We start from the raw sequence: 16309 nt of genomic DNA, 5'->3' as shown, positions 1-16309 counted from the left end.
GAAATGAGTATCTCTAGGTAAGATTATGGCAATATGTTAGGCATGGCCTGCCTCTGAAAATGTTCAAAAACTTCAGCTGTTGCAGCTAGTTCACTCCATCTTCTTCACAATGTAGACAGTTGCTGGGAAGCGTAAATCGGGAGACTGCTGCTGTGCTTGTGGGCTTCCTGTGGGCAACTGCTTGACCACATTTCAATGGCACCTTGAGAAGAATAAAATCTATATCCTCCCCCTTCAGCTACTGGGCAAAAGTTACAATTACGAGTACATTTTGGCTTTATCCCAACACATGGATGGCCCTTAAGACATTTTGAAAATCCTATTATGTCAAGTAACCTGGAGGCGGGAAGACCAGCAGTTCCTGGTCCCTGCCAAGCAATAAAACAGTTCACTGTCCGCTGAACTATGAGCCATGGTTAACGTTAGCTATGAAGTACTGAAACAACCCAAGTTCATTAACCATGGTTTGCAGTTGGCTCAGTGGCGTAGCGTGGGTTGTCAGCACCCGGGGCAAGGCAAGTAATTTGCGCCCCCAACCCGTGGATTTGCGCCCCCTAACCCGTGGATTTGCCCTAACCCCAGATGTTGCGCCTGGTGCGGCCGGCCCCCCCTGCACCCCCCACGCTATGCCACTGAGTTGGCTTGCTTCAATAGACCATAGCTACACTAAGCACACAGCACATCCAGGTCCGGACATAACAAATCATTGTCCACTGAAAATCAAAGCAAAAGCTTCTAATAATCTCATACTGCAGAAAGAGAAGAGACCGGGGTGTCCATGAGCCCAACACTAAGGCTCACAATACCAGGCAACAGTTAAATGTGAATGCAGCCACAATCTGAATGTTTAAAGCAAAGTTAAAGACTTGACTTCTTCTTTAGTCTTCCAGAAAAGCATGTTAGGATACAGAGTTGTCCCAAAACCATATTGAAAGCATCTTAAGAGTATAGCATTTTGTAAGATAATTAAAGACAAATGTGTGCCTAAGGAAAGGTGGAATCTATAATGTCAACTTAATTAAAATTCCGTACATACTTTAAGCAGCTCTTTCGAGTTTCATGTGAACAACTAGGTGCAGTAATATAACCACCATATATATATACCAGCCATTTCATTTTGGGTCGCGATTCTTGTCCAGTTTCAAAAATTATAATGAGCACATCCTGTGGTATACATGTTCATAAAAATCCAGGAATATTTAAACGCCTTAAAGAAGAGTCCAGTATCATCTGTCTTCAGCCTTAACATTCATTTTCATTTCAAAGGCCCTTACTGTGTCAACCTACTCCATTTAAGAGAAATGGAGCCATTTTAAGTACTTTGCACAAAAATACTGTTAAATAAATAGTCGGTACCATAGAATATAAAACAGTTGCACCCCACCCCCCAAAGTAAATATGAAACACTGAATCCTCTTATTTGGAATTTTGATCAAGCTTTACTGGGAACTGCTTTGAAATACTCCTCCACTGCAATGGTGGCAATTCCTCCATACCAATTCTGAAGCCAGACATGTTCAATGTTCATTTTCATAAAGAACCATTCATAATTGCGAGGCCATTTTCTCATTGCTGGGTGCCTGGAAGAACGAAAGGTAGCCAAACAAGTTAGAATAAGGCAGGTCCAGAAGGCTTCTTCCAGCCAATGGTCCCTGGAAATAATGTGAGTTTCAACACTAGCAGTAATTACTATCCTTTGGGACAGCAAATATTTAAGCCCAAATATGTGCATGGCACAAACAACAAGAAACCCTAAACGTTCAGGGATGAATCCAGACTTTGTAATACTTAAGAGTAGTCCCGCTGAAAACTGTGAGACGTAGGTGTGTGTTTATCTTCCACATTTCCGCTTGTCCTTCCTGCTGCCCCGGGGGAAACCTGCTGTTTACTGCTGAATCGGAGCAAATGTCATCAGGTTTTCTGTGGACTGGCGTTTGTTCCAATTCAGCGGCAAACAGTGGGTTTGCCTGGGGAAAGCAGTGGGACAAGCAGAAAACCTCACAGACCCATTCTTTTTAAGCACAGGACAGGTGGAAGCACTAAGTATGACTAAGGGAGCAATCCAAACCCAAGGTTTGCCAGGATGAGTGGCGTTTGGAAGGGGTGGCTCTCTAGCTAATGTCCCTAATCGGCTGTAGATACGCCATTGTAAGTCCTCCATTCTGGCTCAGAGAAAGCAAGGCCAGGGTGCGTCCTGAAAAAGGGGTGTTATGGGTCATGGGGAGGCAGGAGGAGACTTACTCCTGTTCCAAACTCTTTCAGTTCAGCCATGGGACCCAGCAACCCAACGGAAACTACAGTGGTAAAAAAGGGTGGTGTAAGTAAAACTCTGCTTTAAAACTATTTAAAACTCTATTGTTTTTCCTTACAGGCTCAGACCAGCTCAAGCTAGCGGTAGCCCCACTCTTGAACTGAGTATGCCATAGGGGTAAATTACACACGACACAAATTACCCTGGCATAAATTACCCTTGCTTTCTGTTGTTTGGGTTGCTTTGTTGGGCTGCAATACTAGCTACTTTTACCCAGGAGTAAGCGCCACTAAATTCAATAGGACTTAGTTCTGCGTCCTGACATGTGTAGTAGGATTGTGATGTTGTGCCAGCTACTGTACTGCCGAGCATTCCCTCACATTAACCTTGGACATTATTCAATCAATGCTAAAGCATCTTTAAAACCCATGGATTTCAAATACGAGAGTTAAGCACTGACCATAAGGATTTACAAGTACTTAAAAAGTGCCTGGGAGGAACCCAGGTTTTCAATTAACATTTGGCTCTTTCCAGCAGATGCGTTAGGGAGAAGTTCTGTTCTGGGGGCGGGAGTCAATGCTCATGTATTATTCCTTCAGTTCTTGGTCCAAATGCCTTATTTTACATTTCACCCCCACCCCTCCTGTTAGCACAGTAACATTAGATTCATACAGACCTAGAAAACAATGCTTGCTTGGCAAATTCCATTTCTTCCAGAGGCACCGTCACCATCTGCCCTGTAAGAATAAGTCTGACACACCGTGGATCATCAGGGTCAACGATTGTTTTTCTGTAAGCAAAGAAAAGTGTTTATGTTATATGGCAGCTTAAAGATTAACTAATTTATTATGGCGTAAACCAGTCTTTGCTAACATGGCACCTTCCATGTGGACTACAATTCCCATCAATCCCAGCCAGGAGTAGCTTGTACCGGCTAGAGCTGATGGGAGTTGTAGTCCACAAATTCTGGAGGGCATCCTGGTTGGTGAAGCTTTAGTGGACTACAGTCCATTTGTTCAAAAGTTGCGTTACTGCACTTCAGAACTTGTACCTGCAGATCTACATGTGTTAACTTCATATGTAAACTTAAGCAGTCCTCAAAATATGGATCAGACCGTACCAGTTTATTGTGAAGGGCAGATATTACACATTTCTGATATGAGTGATATAGATAGGGGTGTCGGAGGCAATAATATAAGGGCGAGTGAAGACGTCTATACCGTGTCTCACAAAAGGCAATGATTCTCAACAAAATTCCATTATCTGTTAAAAAAAAAATTAGGGAATCATTGAGACACACAAACAGATGCCCACGTCAAATATTAACCAGCACTGTATTCTCAAAAAGAAGGTATGGATACAAACCATTTGTTTTTAACACTATCAGAACCCTTGCTGAAATAAAATAGTTTTGTTAATGTTTGGTACAAAGAGGTATTGCTATGCTGAGCCCCTAAAGATTCAGGTTATCTGTCTTACTATAACAAATTTATACTAAACTCTTTGTTGCTCTTTATGTAAGAACAACATCAACGATTGGGTAACATATAGCAATACCAGCAAAGGAAGTCTCAACAGGTTTAGTAGAACTAATACCAGTTTCTGTTTATTGTTTGTTTCTACTTTTATCCCACATGCTTTGGAAGGTTATTGCCTATTATGCAGGCATAAATCAAAGTCACATTGTGGGGGGTGTTATTGGATTGTTGTTTTTATTTTGAGTATGTATTTTGTTGTTTTATATTTTGCTTTTATTCTGCGACCCGCCCTGAGACCTCCGGTTATAAGGCGGTATATAAATTCAGTAAATAATAATACACATGAATAAGCTTGCATAGGACCGCATCCTTAACTTTACAGATTTGAAAAGCTGCTTGTAGCAATATATTTCTGAGTAACAAGAAAGTGGAATTAATTTTCCCTCACTTGACCTATGCTTGGTTTAGGTTGCTATTCTTGGCACACTTTCTTGCGAGTATGCCCCGCTGAATGCATGTTGCACTGTATTCACTATATCGTATAAGAAGATGACTGTAGCAAATCTGAATTAGGGAGCTGCAGCCTTTGTGCAATAAAAGCTGTCATTCACAAACCATATATTCTGGAGTAGTTTCTCTATTGTACCATCCAGCTGATATTTATGCGAGTTCTCCAGATTAAATGCTTTGTGCACTGCATCCCAAAACTGCAGGCCCAACCTCCCGCAGCACTTCACTATTAGCATACCTACAAGAAAGAATAATAGCGTACTGCTTCCGTCTGTCTAGAATAGCTTGTTTTTCTCCTATGTTCTGCCTCTTTAGGCAGCTGTAATGTGCCTGTTTTATGAACAGCATTTAGTTTAGCGCTGTGGAGAGAAATAAGCTTGTACTCAATTCTCATAGACCGCTAGAACCCATTGTGGTGCCCTTGAAAAGATGTCAACCTAAAACTAAGATCATGTCAAAAATGTATAACTTGCTGCTGAAATGAAATACACAGGATGAAACGGTTAAGTCAGCTATGATTAAATGGGCACAAGATGTTGGACATAACATTATGTTTGCTGACTGGGAACAGTTATGGACCACCGGTATGAAATTTACGGCATGTAATGCCCTAAGAGAGAATATTATGAAAATGATATACAGGTGGTACATGACACCAGTCAAGCTTGCAAAAATATATCATTTGCCTGATAATAAATGTTGGAAATGTAAGGAGGTTGAAGGTACATTCTTTCACCTTTGGTGGACGTGCCCAAAGATTAAGGCTTTCTGGGAAATGATTTATAATGAAATGAAAAAGGTATTTAAGTATACCTTCCTGAAGAAACCAGAGGCTTTTCTCTTGGGCATAGTCGGCCATTTGGTGCCAAAGAAGGACAGAACTTTTTTTATGTATGCTACAACGGCAGCAAGAATACTTATAGCAAAGCACTGGAAGACGCAAGATCTACCCACTCTGGAAGAATGGCAGATGAAGTTGATTGACTGTATGGGACTGGCAGAAATGACCGGCAGAATCCGCGACCAGGGAGAAGAGTCGGCAGAAGAAGATTGGAAGAAATTTAAGGATTATTTACAGAAATATTGCAAAATTAATGAACTTTGAAAGATGCTGGATTGAATTTATGTGGTCTCTAGCTGTTATGATAAAAAGAACTGGGATGAATATTGTTTAAGTTATAAAATTTAAAAAGTTGATTGGAAAATAAGGTCTTAGTTAAAAGGAATGTTAAGAGATTAGGATTTGCTGGATAAACAATTTGAACTAGAAAACAAGAAGGGGAGGTATGAGGAAGTCAAAGAAACATGTTATTGAAACTTGATATTGAAATTGATTTGTTTTTAATATTTTTTTTCTTTTTCTTTTTCTTTTTTGTTTGTATAAAATTGAAAACTCGAATAAATATTTATAAAAAAAAGAAAAGAAAAGATGTTGGATCTTCCATCACCTTGATGGCTTAGGTTGATGGGAGTTGTAGTCCAAAAGCATCTGGAGTCACCAGGTTGGATACTACTGTCACAGGGCAATGTAAGAGGTGTTTCTGTATTATCCAGGTCTTTGGCTAATTCAACAGTCTGTGGTCTTTTGAACGCTGAGAGGTGGGGAGACAATTTTTTTTCCTTGTTACTATGTTATGCATTAGGGATGCGGGTGGCGCTGTGGGTTAGACAACAGAACCTAGGACTTGCCAATGAGAAGGTCGGCGGTTTGAATCCCCGCGACGGGGTGAGCTCCCGTTGCTTGGCCTCTGCTCCTGCCAACCTAGCAGTTTGAAAGCATGTCAAAGTGCAAGTAGATAAATAGGTACCGCTCCGACGGGAAGGTAAATTGCGTTTCCGTGCGCTGTTCTGGTTCGCCAGAAGCGGCTTAGTCATGCTGGCACATGACCCAGAAGCTGTATGTCGGCTCCCTCGGCCAATAAAGCGAGATGAGCGCCGCAACCCCAGAGTCGGCCACGACTGGACCTAATGGTCAGGGGTCCCTTTACCTTTACCTTATGTATTTTTGTGCTTTTATATTGTAAACCGCCCTGTGATCGTCGGATGAAGGGCGGTATAGAAATTTAATTAATAATAATAGTAACAACAACAACAACAACAACAACAACAACAACAACAACAACAACAACAACAGTACTTATGCTTAAACTAGGGTGCTTCCGGTAATAACAGGTAACCTGTTATTGGGCATTCATCCCAGTTTGATTGCAGGGAGGTTAGATTACATTAGCCAATTATTGAGCATGCATTCTGAATTTGCAGAGGTGGTGGATGGGGGGAGTTACGCAACATTGCTTCAAGCAAGTGTTATCCCACATTTTGCAATGCCTTTCCCCAACTCTGTCCTTATCACATGGGGGGGCAGGGGCAGGGAGGGAACCGGTTTGTTGTGCACACCCTTCAAATCAGCTTTAATTGCCAACCTGAATGCAGCTGGGATGCGATTGTGAATCTGAACCTGAATTGGCAACAGTCTGGAAGTGCTCCCAGCCGAAAACCAGCAGTGTGGCAATGCAAAAGGAAAACATGGTGGTAGCTCTCACCAACAAATGGCTCAGTCAGAGAGATTAGGAAAGGGATCAGATACTGGAGTGTTATATCAAATAATTATATACAAGTCCCCAAGAGAGTAGGGCTAAAGAATGGTGTATTAGTTCAGTATCCTAGTTCAAATTTCCCTCTAGTCAGCAGGCCGACACCCAAGCCATCTGATGGCAGCCCTGTATAGGGAGGTTTTTTTTAAATGTTTTATGATGTTTTTATATATGTTGGAAGCTGCCTAGAGTGGCTGGGGCAAGCCAGTCAGATGGGCAGGGTAGAAATAGTAAAAATCTTCCTCTTGTTGTTGTTGAATAAAGGTAAAGAGACCCCTGACCATTAGGTCCAGTCGTGGATGACTCTGGGGTTGCGGCACTCATCTCGCTTTCTTGTCCGAGGGAGCCGGCGTACAGCTTCCAGGTCATATGGCCAGCATGACTAAGCCACTTCTGGTGAACCAGAGCAGCGCACAGAAACGCCATTTACCTTCCCGCAGGAGCAGTACCTATTTATCTACTTGCACTTTGACGTGCTTTTGAACTGCTAGGTTGGCAGGAGCAGGGACCGAGCAACAGGAGCTCACCCCGTCGCGGGGATTCAAACCGCCGGCCTTCTGATCAGCAAGCCCTAGGCTCTGTGGTTTAACCCACAGTGCCACCAACGTCCCTGTTGTTGAATAGGACGTCCTTATTTTCATCAGAGAAATGTTGGAAGTTATGCTGATAGCATAGGGAGCAGGAAATTAGCTCCTAGTTTGAGCCTTTTGAAACACTTCTGTGGAATTTTTTGTCCTACAATTTTTCTTTTCCCATTTAGCCTCTTATGGGTTCAGACCCAGTGCTAAGCAATCTTCACTCCGAAATAGTTCAGCATATGTGGACAAACAATGGCTGGCATGATATGGGTGTCTTCAAACATGACTCAGCTTGATGCAAACCAGGTTCCCAAATATTTTGAATCCCCTCCACCACCACCACAGCAGTACAGAAGGCAAAGCTATATTAACAGATAAATACTGCAGCTAATTTATCAGAAACCCACATCACATTCGTTTTATGTTTTGAAAAGCACAACTGCATACCTTACATGCATTCTCTGCGGCCCATAAATCGTAACACACCCTTAAAGGATATGAGCTAGTAAGCATGTATTAGCTTTACTAATCTGTGTGGTACGGACATCAAACTAAATCTCACTTGAAAGCAAAATTCATAATCTGAAAAGCTTCTCTTGATCTTTGGCTTTATGCTTCCGGGCACTGTTAACTTCCTTGCTGCTGTAGCTTTTGCGATAAAGAGCTTTCTCTTTCTTACACACACACCACACTTCAAAGCTCTGAGTTAAAATTCCAATAGCTTCTAAAAATGAGATGCCTGCACTTGATTGAATTCCCTTTTCTAGTTGAGTTCACATCCACTTGCATGCTGCAGACCGAATTGTTAAAGAGTTTGGAATCTACTTGTTTCTTCATCTGCTAATTTCTCCTTGTTGCTACGTGCTAAGATTTCCTCATGTGCACCCTCTGAACAGATGGCAGTTGTCTGACAGCAATGATCACCTATTTGGGCAGAAGACGGACTCTGGATTCCGTTCCTGCCATATGCCCTGAGGCATTAAGTGCACTTTCAAAGTTGACCTCAACAACCATCAGGTTGGGTTACTCGCGTGAGAAGCCTGCCTCTTTCCTCTTGACTCTGGCCCAGAAGGATGCCTCCAGACGAAGGAAGACCAGGAAACAGAGTATCCTGGAGGCTGTGGTGATGCTGGGGGTATGCACCACCACATAATTAATTTTGACAAACTATATCATCCTGGTTATTTCAAAAAAGTTGGTATCAGACATTAGCACTTGAAGAAAAACCAGCACCTCTGTCCTACGGTGAATCTGAATAAGCTCTGGAAACCTGTTAGTGAGCAGACGAGGCTCAACTATGCCAAAAAATCAGGCGGGATTAGTTCCAGTTATTGATGTTGTATGCTCGGGTTACTACGAAGTCCTGGCATGAGGAAACTGCCCAGACAGCCTGTAATAGTGAAAGCAGAATTTTTCAGCAGAAAGGCAGAAGAGAAGATCAAAGAAGCACCGGTGTGTTAGTGGCGTAAAGAGTTTTTGTATGTATCCAAGCATAAATAAACACAATTTCAGGTGTGCATTGAAAAATAAAATTTTATATATATACACACACACGTAAAAGGCTGGGTTTCTAATCAGGCGGTATGACAACTAGATCCAGGCACATGGAACCAACTATAACCTGGACGTTTTTTTCTAAAGAAATCCAGCTTTGGGGAAGGAGGGGTTTGAGCAGAGAAGGGAGTGCTCCATTACTTTCCCATTGGCTGCTGTTGACACTCCCAACTACTTTATCACCTTCCCCTCACAGCATTCTAGATGTGTGTTTGCTCTTGAAAGCATGCCTTTGGCACGCTGTCAGGTGAGAGCAGCTGAGGAAATGACTTGGGGAAGGAAAACTGCAGGTGGAGAAAGGGTCAAGACAGTCCTTCCCTTTACAATCACCTGTCCCCCAAGCTGCTCAGCACTTGTCGCATGACGGAATGGGTGAGTTAGGGCCCATCTGGTCCTATAAAACCCAGGCTGAGCAATTGGTCATGGTCAAGCTGCTCTCAGAATGTGTTTGGCTTCTTGCCTTCTGGTTCTGGGGACTTGTCAGAGCTTGCTTTGCCTCCAGGCCTCAAAACCAGACAGGTGGGTGCATGGACCCAATCTGTGTTGATGACAGCACACACAACCCCGAGGTGCTCCATGTGTATATTTTATCTGCTCTGAGATCAAACATATACTCCCTCTGGGGCTAGACCAAAATATCGTCACTTAAATATGACAGCCGTTAAGTGCTTTGCTTCAAACACAAACAACTTTCTTAAATGTTAACAAAAGGGCTTAAGTATGGATGTGCATGTCTTGGTACTTGTCAACATCAGTGACGTCCCAGACACCATCTGATAGGTTACACTTAGAATATACAAACTCAGGAGTTGGAAAACATCTTTTCTCAGCAAACAACAGCAATACAACTCATTTCAGCTTGAGCACTGGGAAAGTCCAACATCCGCACGCTATAATAAAATGTAAATCTCCCACAGCAAACAGCACCATATTTGTTGTGATTTAAGCTGAAAAGAGCCTTCATGTTATGTAACACAACCACCTAATGCTCTCATAATCATTGTACCTGCAGATATCTCCTTCTGCCTCTGGCAATGTCAGGGAAGCAACAGAATTTTTCATCAGATCAGCTACTGTGTTGTCCTTTGGAGTCACATAAAAAAAAGGAATTCCAGTGCTATTGTCTGTGGGGCCATCGCTAATTGATAAGCAATTCCCAAACGGTGCTCCCCGGATCTGAAAAATTCCAAGTAAGTTGTGCTTAGAAAGCATTGCAAATGTCTTCTACAAAGATGCTTGCCAGAAATTAAAAGAACCAATGTAGTATATTCAGTTCTACTTCCCTGACTGCCACTGGTTTGTACTTCATTAGATTTGTTGTTCAGAATTGATAACATACACACACACAGAGTATATCTCTCTCACTTGCGCAGGTAGAAATATATTTTAAAAAAATGTCCAGTAGCACCTTAGAGACCAACTAAGTTTGTTCTTGGTATAAGCTTTCGTGTGCATGCACACAAAACTTAATTGGTATCTAAGGTGCCACTGGACAATTTTTAATTTTTTTTAATATGTATTTCGACTGCGTCAGACCAACACAACTACCTACCTGAATCTAGAACCTCGCTCAGGTAGATCGTTCACCTGCTTTCTCACCTTTTCAGGTTAAACCAGACTCAATAAAAACAACAACAGGCATTTTACAAAAATAATTTTAAAAGGTGTAGATATAGGTAGGTAGCCATGTTCGTCTGCCGTAGTGGAAACAAAATTAAAAAAAATGCTCCCAGTAGCACCTTAGAGACCAACTAAGTTTGTTATTGGTGTGAGCTTTTATGTGCATGCATCAGGTATCTGAAGAAGTGTGCATGCACATGAAAGCTCATACCAGTAACAAACTTAGTTGGTTTCTAAGGTGCTACTGGAAGGATTTTTTTTTTATTTTGTTAAAAAGGTGTGTTTGTACTGCAAATAATAATACACCCTCTTTAAAAATAAAAAATGATGTTTCTCCATGAATCACTAAGGCTTGTGGCGATTTTATAAAACTGAATATATATACCGTAAAGATTCATATTGCTTTGAGGACTGTAATTCTGTGAAGATGACCTAGAGATTTCTAACACAGAATTCTGAGCATTCTCACCTAACTATATTTCACATGATTCACTTGGGAAAGTAATGAATGTCAGTTAAATAAATAAATAAAATAAGATTTTTATCCTGCTTTTCCACTGTGCAATGCCTACGGCAGCTCACAACCCCGCCTCCCACAAATACTTCAAAACAATTTAGTAGAAAATAGAAATTTGCAGTGCAAACAAATACTCCTCTGTGTGTGCATCTCATACATAACGTGCTACTTCTTATATATCTAAATGCAATTTGTCTTCCACATAAGCAACAAAGAGGAAACATTTCAGATTAGTAATGCACTGCAATCAATAATTTAAAAAATCTGACAGTCGCTCAGAGATATATTAATAATCTTACATCGTCAATGCTCATTTTTAAAAAATGCAATTCATAGCAAACGTGTTAACCCATTATTTAGAAATCTGATGGCAAATTATGCTTTTTTGTAACTTACATCTAGTTTCAAAGAACTGCTTTAGGTTCACTCTGAGGCAAGAAAATCTCCAGTTTTAAAGGGCACAAGTCCAAAGTTTTTTCTGCGCGCCCCCCCCCCCCCCGTGAGCTATGTATTATAATTGCAGGCAACGGTTCATCTAACATCAAGTCTGCACTTCTACTGAAAGACCTTGCAAGAAAACAAATGATAATACCTGAGGCTTTATAGTCCAATAATGTTATCGGAGACCTAAGATGGTATTACAGACCTCTGCTGCACAGACTTCTATTGTACAATGGGGAATATTTTATTTTATTAATATTTCATTAATGACCTTCTGTTACCAACTAACCCGCTGCATTTCACTGCCACACAGAGAGAAGGTTGCTTTAACAGCGCCTTCTAGAGACTGCTAAGACTGATGCTTATATACACATTTCCTTTTAAAAAAGAAAACACCAGCACGATGGAGCCAAAGTTAAGCAAATTAAATGCCATTGACATCAATGGGGACATTTAAAGCACACACTAAACCTTTCCACTGCATCCAACATAATGTTTAATTTTATCTGGGAGAATAAAGCTGGGAAGTAGAGGGAGAAAAATAAGAAGAGCATATTTTGTTTTTTACATATAAAATCCTTCTCTGCGGTGACACTGAAAATATTCACATTAACTAGTTGTGTAAACCAATGTATTTCAAAAGCAAGAGCTTTAAAATATACCCCATGAAAATAAAACAATGATGTCCTGCTGTTACAAATAATGTTTGTACATAATGTATTATCATAGGGCGGCTAACTGGCAGCCTTCCAAATATTGCTGTATGGCAACTCATCTGGGGCTGATGTGGGCTGGTCTCCAACAACATCTGGAAGGTCATAGGTCAGGCTTCCTCAACCTCGGCCCTCCAGATGTTTTTGGCCTACAACTCCCATGATCCCTAGCCAGGACCAGTGGTCAGGGATGATGGGAATTGTAGTCTCAAAACATCTGGAGGGCCGAGGTTGAAGAAGCCTGTCATAGGCTAACCACCCCTAGTTCAGTAGCAAGATTTCAGTTTTTAGGTACTGTGGGGAACCTTCCCTCACCCCCAAGTTTAGGAAGAATGTTATATTGGAAGTCACATCTATCATAACTCAAGCAGCATTCCACAAATATCTGTTTTAAATGCTTTAAAATTTGATGGAGAAGCCTCAGCGCAACGTGGTCCACATATAACTTTTTCTATTTTTTGCAGCCGCATTAAGCGCACAGCTAGAAACAGTCCACCATTGCTATCCATAAAGGCCCAGTGGTTTAGAACAGTGGTTCCCAAACTTTTCCCCTCATAGACTACTTGAAAATGGCTGACGGTCTCGTTGGATCACTCAATTATTTTTCTGCCTGCTGTGGCAATTTGCAGTGCTCCGTGCTAAATGCTGTACAATGTTTATTTGTATTCTTATAGACGTGCCACAGACTACCTGAAAGAAGATCACAGCTCACTAGGAAAATCTGTGTCCTTCATGCAATGGAGAGCTGTTGAGTTCTTTTTAGGAAATCAAAGCTGCTGAGCTTTTCTTGGTGAATCACAGGTATTGTGGGGGGCAGGCTTCGGCTGGGGGAGGCAGAACCTCAGATAATTGAGTACTTTCAATGCTTTTCAATAATATTGAAAATATTTGGGTACAGGAGATGGGGAGGAAATGAAGCGACAGCCAGCCTTTCATGTAAACAGTTCCAAATCCTTACCTCCTTTGGAGTGAGGCATCACTTATTTTTGGACTACTCTTTTGTGCAAGCATGGTAGATCACAAGAGGTATATGTGCACATGTAAACAAATACCCGTGGATCTCAGGTTTCCTGGCTTGGAGCAACACACACAAACGGCTGCTGTTTTGTGCAAATCTGGGAGATTGAGAAACTTGTATTAAAATAAATAAAGGTGTGTGCTTACAGGTAAACAGATACCAGTGTGCATGCCCGTAATGACCTCAGGTAAGGCCAGCCCATCCATGAAGTAGCTATCTCAGACAGCGGATGCCCCCGAGGCAGCACCCTCATGACTGCCTCCTGCCATGCCCTCCTCACCTCTGCCAGAGAAGCGGTACCAGGATAGGTGCTGATGTCCTGCAAGATCTTGTGAGATCTCATCGAATTCTTGCAAGATGTCAAGGAGAGCAAAGGATCTCATGAGATCTGGGTGAGATCTTGGCAAGCTCTTTCAGGGCACTGCTGCTCAACAAGCGGCAGTGGTGACACAGCTGGTGGCACAGCTGCAGTGCCACCGGCAGGTGGCGCAGCGGTGGGCAGTGTCCCATGGGTTGTGGTGGTGTGGCACTTCCTGTTTTGCCTCAAGTGGCAAAATGGGACGTACTACCCCTGAACTCAGGATTCCAGCACTTACAGCTGTCCGTTCTGAGGGAAGGCAGGCAAGGACCCACAGCCCAGGTGGGGCTGGCTACCTTGGGGAGGAGGTGTGCGATTCCTCAGCTGAAACAGGCATTCAGGAAAGGTGAGGGTCACATGCCACATCAAGCCCAGAAGGTATAACAGGCCGGCGTCCTAGCCAGGCCGGCAAATAGCTCTCTTGACAGATGACTTGGACAGATGACTTGTACTCAGATAATTGAGTACTTTTAATGCTTTTCAGTAATATTTGTGGATCTAGGGGAGAGCAGCTGCCCCCTCCCCCAGCTACGCCCATGCTGGTACAGTAAAAGGCAGTATGCAAGGGAGCATTGCTGGACCCATGGGTGATGGGCAGAGCCTTCTTACTCTAGCAAGTGACTGAGGTGATCATGAGGCTTTCAAGTTTGTCTGCATGGAGGAGTCAGAAAATGAGGAAAACAAATCAAGAAGAGCCATGCTAGCAGTTTAAATGTTAGCACTTCTTTGTAAGGTTGTGCGTGCCTAATTGAAAAATAAAGAATGCATTTAAGATGGCTGGAGATCTTTTGTTAAGGCTCAGGATGTTTTACAAATTAAATCAATGCAGTAAAACATAGCTTTCTCCCAGGAAAATATGCATTGGCTTGCAGGCATTCTGATAAATTTGGCATTATGCTACATACACTCCTGTGTCTGTAATGATAGATCAACTCAGCTATTTGCATTTTCGGGCATTCCTTGGGGGTGTGGCTGTGGGGACTGTCGCGATAAGCTCCTGCGCTTCAAAATTTATCACTACACTAGACTGTAGTGTCACTGTAGTAAACTAATCTTGCACAGTGTACACCTTTTAGTAATTTGGTCCCCATTTCAGCTACCTTTCACATCGTTTTAAAAATACTTGACTTGCAATACCAGAATTCCTCTGTTGTATATCCTTAGTTAAAATATGCAAACTTCTCCTCTATGTTTACAGTCAGATGATGCCCCTTGCAAATGGCTCCTAAAGATGTAAAACAACAACAACACCCCCCACTCTGCAATTTCTCCAGTGAGACAGCAACGATCCATTAAAAGCTGTTCCATTTATATAGCTAGTATCGGAAGGTTTGTCACGGAGCAAGAATAATCGCTTATCGCAGTGACAAGATGCTGTTGGGAGGGAGGGAGGGAGTGCACAGAAACTGAGATTGAAACATCCCTTCCCAAACAGCATTCCTGTGCTATCATCATTATTCCCGTTTAGCAGGCCATCCTTCAACAAGAGTTCTTAGGATGGTGGAGGACATTCACAACAAAATACAAAACTGCAGCATCATAAAATGAGGCTATATATATATATATATATACACTCATTTCTATGATATATATTTTATATATATAGCCTCATTTTATGATGCTGCAGTTTTGTATTTTGTTGTGAATACGGTATATACGGTATATTTGGAGGAGATTATATATATATATATATATATATATATATATATATATATATATATATATATCTCATCCGCATCATAAAATGAGGCTATATATAAAAATATATATCATAAAAATGATATATGTGGTTTCTAGCAGAGGCGTGGTACCTTTTCTTGAGCGGATCTCGTGGCCAGGAATCCCCAGCTGCTGGAATGGATCAGGGACCGGGCCGCCCTGGCCGCTTGCTCGTGGGGCGCGAGGCTCTCCGTCCCCCCTTTGGCGCTCGCTCTCCGGTAGGAAAACATGCGGGAAGGGGACGAGTTCTGCTTCGGCCTCGCCGCCCCCGGCCTGGACCTCATTTCCTCCTCTTCCTCCTCCTCCTTGTACACCGAGGCCGGGTAGCTCTGCTTCCAGATGCCCGTGGTGTCTTCCAGGAGCGCGGGGAGAACCTCCTCGTTGGAGGAGCTGTGCAGCTCTTCCTCCACCTCGTTGGTGACGGACCACGACACCGAGTTCACGATCACGTAGCCGCCGGCCGGGGCCAAGGCCAAGCTGCACCACAGCAGCGCCCACGAGAGCCAGCCGGGGCACGCGGCGGCCCTGGGCACCGGCGGCGTCCGGCGGCGGCAGCAGCACGCGGGCATTTTGGAGCCAAGCCTCCCCGAGCTGCGTGCGCCCAGCTCCGCAGCCCGGAACGCGCAAAGCCCAGCAGTCTGGAGGGAGCTTTTGGCTGCGAGAGCAGCGGCCCCTTGAGGCGGAGGAGAGCGGCTGGCCTGAGAAAAATGCCTAAGCTGGCAAATCGCCAGCAGCAGGGGATCATCGGAATTCTCGTTTACTATGACTCGGCATCCCGCCCTTAAGCATCCTTCGCGTTACTATTTCTTACATTTTTAAGAGCCCTTAATCGCAGCTTCAGGGGTTCGAAACCTCACCTTGGGCAAAAAGATTCCTGCATTGCAAGCGGGTTGGACTAGACGACCCTCGGGATTCCAGACCCTCCAAGTGCCCCTAATTTTCCAGGGACAGCCACAGA

At 42.9% G+C, this 16309-nt stretch overlaps 2 protein-coding genes across 3 annotated transcripts in view; both read right to left on the bottom strand.

Moving 5' to 3' along the window:
- Positions 1 to 1432: 1432 nt before the first annotated feature.
- On the bottom strand, positions 1433 to 15920 carry CREG2 (cellular repressor of E1A stimulated genes 2; the record flags this gene model as incomplete). Its single annotated transcript, XM_083612059.1, has 4 exons — positions 1433 to 1580; positions 2928 to 3041; positions 9972 to 10048; positions 15444 to 15920. 4 exons carry the CDS (start codon positions 15918 to 15920, stop codon positions 1433 to 1435), a joined length of 816 nt encoding a protein of 271 aa, XP_083468185.1.
- Positions 9972 to 16309, bottom strand: part of RFX8 (regulatory factor X8) — a 34070-nt gene continuing 27732 nt past the window's right edge. For both annotated transcript variants that reach the window (XM_083610717.1, XM_083610716.1), the window contains one exon: positions 9972 to 10141. The gene's annotated coding sequence lies outside the window, so the exon portion shown is untranslated. The remainder of the gene's footprint in view (positions 10142 to 16309) is intronic.

The sequence above is a fragment of the Podarcis filfolensis genome (genome assembly GCF_964270895.1).
Source record: "Podarcis filfolensis genome assembly, chromosome: 4".
Classification (NCBI taxonomy): Eukaryota; Metazoa; Chordata; class Lepidosauria; order Squamata; family Lacertidae; genus Podarcis; species Podarcis filfolensis.
Note: the sequence above shows the minus strand (reverse complement) of the source record. Positions and strands in the feature narration are given on the sequence as shown.